Source organism: Eurypyga helias, unplaced genomic scaffold, assembly GCF_000690775.1.
Source record: "Eurypyga helias isolate BGI_N326 unplaced genomic scaffold, ASM69077v1 scaffold45540, whole genome shotgun sequence".
NCBI lineage: Eukaryota > Metazoa > Chordata > Aves > Eurypygiformes > Eurypygidae > Eurypyga > Eurypyga helias.
The window spans coordinates 159-2704 of record NW_010228668.1 but is presented as its reverse complement, the minus strand read 5'-3'; the positions used below and the strand labels follow the sequence as shown (position 1 = coordinate 2704).

At 46.2% G+C, this 2546-nt stretch overlaps 1 protein-coding gene across 1 annotated transcript in view; it reads right to left on the bottom strand.

Moving 5' to 3' along the window:
• The window catches only part of RPL27A (ribosomal protein L27a), a gene marked incomplete at its 5' end in the record, with an annotated part of 2456 nt that extends 226 nt beyond the window's left edge, over positions 1 to 2230 (bottom strand). The window contains 2 exons of the mRNA XM_010159842.1: positions 1180 to 1354; positions 2155 to 2230. Coding sequence (XP_010158144.1) covers positions 1180 to 1354; positions 2155 to 2230 — 251 coding nt within the window. The remainder of the gene's footprint in view (positions 1 to 1179; positions 1355 to 2154) is intronic.
• Positions 2231 to 2546: the final 316 nt, after the last annotated feature.

The following is a 2546-nucleotide window of genomic DNA, read 5'->3' as shown; positions in this document are numbered from 1 at the left end:
ATTCAGACCCGTCTTCTAGCACACGCCAGCACAACACCACTCTGTCCGTCTCCAATACGGAACCAGTACCAAGGAAAATACACCCTGCTGCCGGGCTAGTGGGGCTGCACTTCTTGGGAGAAAGGGTAGAAACTTGAAAACGAACATTTTCTGTAATTTAGAAGCTGGATTTTTTTTCTCCACACTCCCTATACAGAAAACACTGGGAAAAGTGGTACAGAAGTCCCCCACCTCCTCCTGCTTTTCTGAAGGAGAGAGGAGTTGGCTGCACTTCCAAGACCATGTACTTACTACCCAACTTCTGGTCAGAGCAGAGGACTCCCTGCCATGTCTCAAACGGAGAGCTGAAGCTTTCGCAGCAACAGCTGTTCTCCACCACTGGAATCCTCTCCCTTCATTCCCGTCCTTTACGTTAAAAGGACAACCACAGCACAAAGCCCACTAACACTGCAGCCGCTGAAGTCATCGCTTGTTAGGAGTGGGCCAACAGAGGTACCTCAGTGTGGGACACAGAACAGAATCACAGGATGGTTTGGGTTGGAAGGGACCTTAAAGACCACTCAGTTCCAACCCCCCTGCCATGGGCAGGGACACCTTCCACTAGACCAGGTTGCTCCAAGCCTCATCCAGCCTGGCCTTGGACACTTCCAGGGATGGGACATCCACAGCTTCTCTGGGCAACCTGTGCCAGTGCCTCACCACCCTCTCCAGGAAGAACTTCCAGCTGTCCAATCTGTCACTGATTCGGTGGCTGGCTGAGGCCCAAGACATCGCAGCCAGTGAATAGGAATCAGATGTTTATGTCCGAGAACTACAGCACACCAAGACAATCAAGCATGTTAAGATGTGACTCTAGTCTCGGTATCAGAGGTGACTATATACACTGAACAGTTCTACCATGTTTTGATGCCTGCTTTTAGTAACACCTGAAACAAGAAATCTCCCACCCCCTTCCAAAATAAGGCAAGTCCCCATCCACAATCACAAGAGGCTTAAGAAAAAGTATCTTACAGGAAAAAAAACGTTAACAGCACAAGCACCTGTGTAACTACGTAGATGCCAAGATGCTGTCTGTCCTGAGTTTACAAATATTCCAGCTGTAGCTTAGCTGCAGTTTTCCTACTTAGTTACACACAAAGTGACCAGGAATTGCAGATCTGAACAGGAGCAGAAACTTACTGAGCGCACGACATCGATGACCGGGGCCAGTCCTGCCTCGTTTTTCGCATAGTTGAGCCTTGTCTGTTCACTGACAAGTGTCCATAGTTTGTCCAGATTGACCGTAGGACAGAACTTTTGGTTTCTCTTCAAGTGATAGTGTCTCATGCCTACTTTTCCAAAGTAACCGGGGTGACTGTGAAAGAAACACACTCCTCATGAGATCACGTATTATGTTCCACCTGAACAGGGAGGACTATAAATCAACACTGAAACAAACATCTTTCCTGATCAATGAGAACTTCACATTATATTTTTATTCATATGAACACACACAGTGTTTCAGTGTAATAATCACTGGTACCCAATCAAACAGAAAATTATTTTCTCTTGAAGCATTTGCTCTCCCTTCAACTCCCAACCCCATGCCCCTCACTGGTGAGGCTGGGCCAGCCCTGTATTTCCTAGAGCACCCGGGCAGGGTTGTGCTGCCCAAGAAGCATCAGAGCTGTCACTAACCCGGTGACTGACTGAGCCCGGGAAGGTCCCAGTCAGTGAATATAGATTAGTGGTTACTGTCCGAGGACTCTAGCACACCAGGACAACAGGCAGTGTCCAGATGTGACTCTAGTCTCGGCAACAAGACAACCCAGACCTTTACTGAGTGCAGCTGGATAGGATGTAGGTGGGATTCACGCTGCATTTTGCATTTACAGAACATTTTGTGTGCGCGTTGTTTAGCAGGAACCACCTTCTAACAGGCAAGTTTGGTCAAGTTTACCAGACACTGCACCGAACTCAAAGATACCTGGTTTAAGTAAGAAAGTCTTTGATTTTAGGCTAAACAGGGACACGAGTTGACTGTAGCTGTAACACCACACTTTGTATTAGAGGGAAAAAGCCCGAAGTACTGCAGGGAGTTTTGTTTATTTATGAAAGTTAGTTTTTTCTACTTGAGGAACAAAAATTTTGATAGCATTTAAAATGTTAGCTTACTATTTATCAAAGTTAATCCTGTGATGGTGCATACCACCAGCATTACCACGCCCTCCAGGATGTTTCCTGTGTTTGCCTAAAAAAGAAAAATTTACATTTGTCACACTAGGAGCATTACATACAATACACGAGCTTACAGGTATGTTCAATGTTAATTTAAGCTAATTATTCTGATTCTATCCCCTCTTCTGCATTCATCCCAGTTCAGCGAGATGAGCGAACTAAAAACACGCCTTACCAGAGAAAAAGCATAACCACAGCATGCCTCTGGCTAGCTTACAGCAGCACAAGTTGGGTAACAAGAATGGGCAGGAAGGGCCAAAGAGTTCGAATGGAAACAGCACTGACCTGCACGTCTAAGATTTCGCACAGCCAGTGCCATTGCCTAAGCA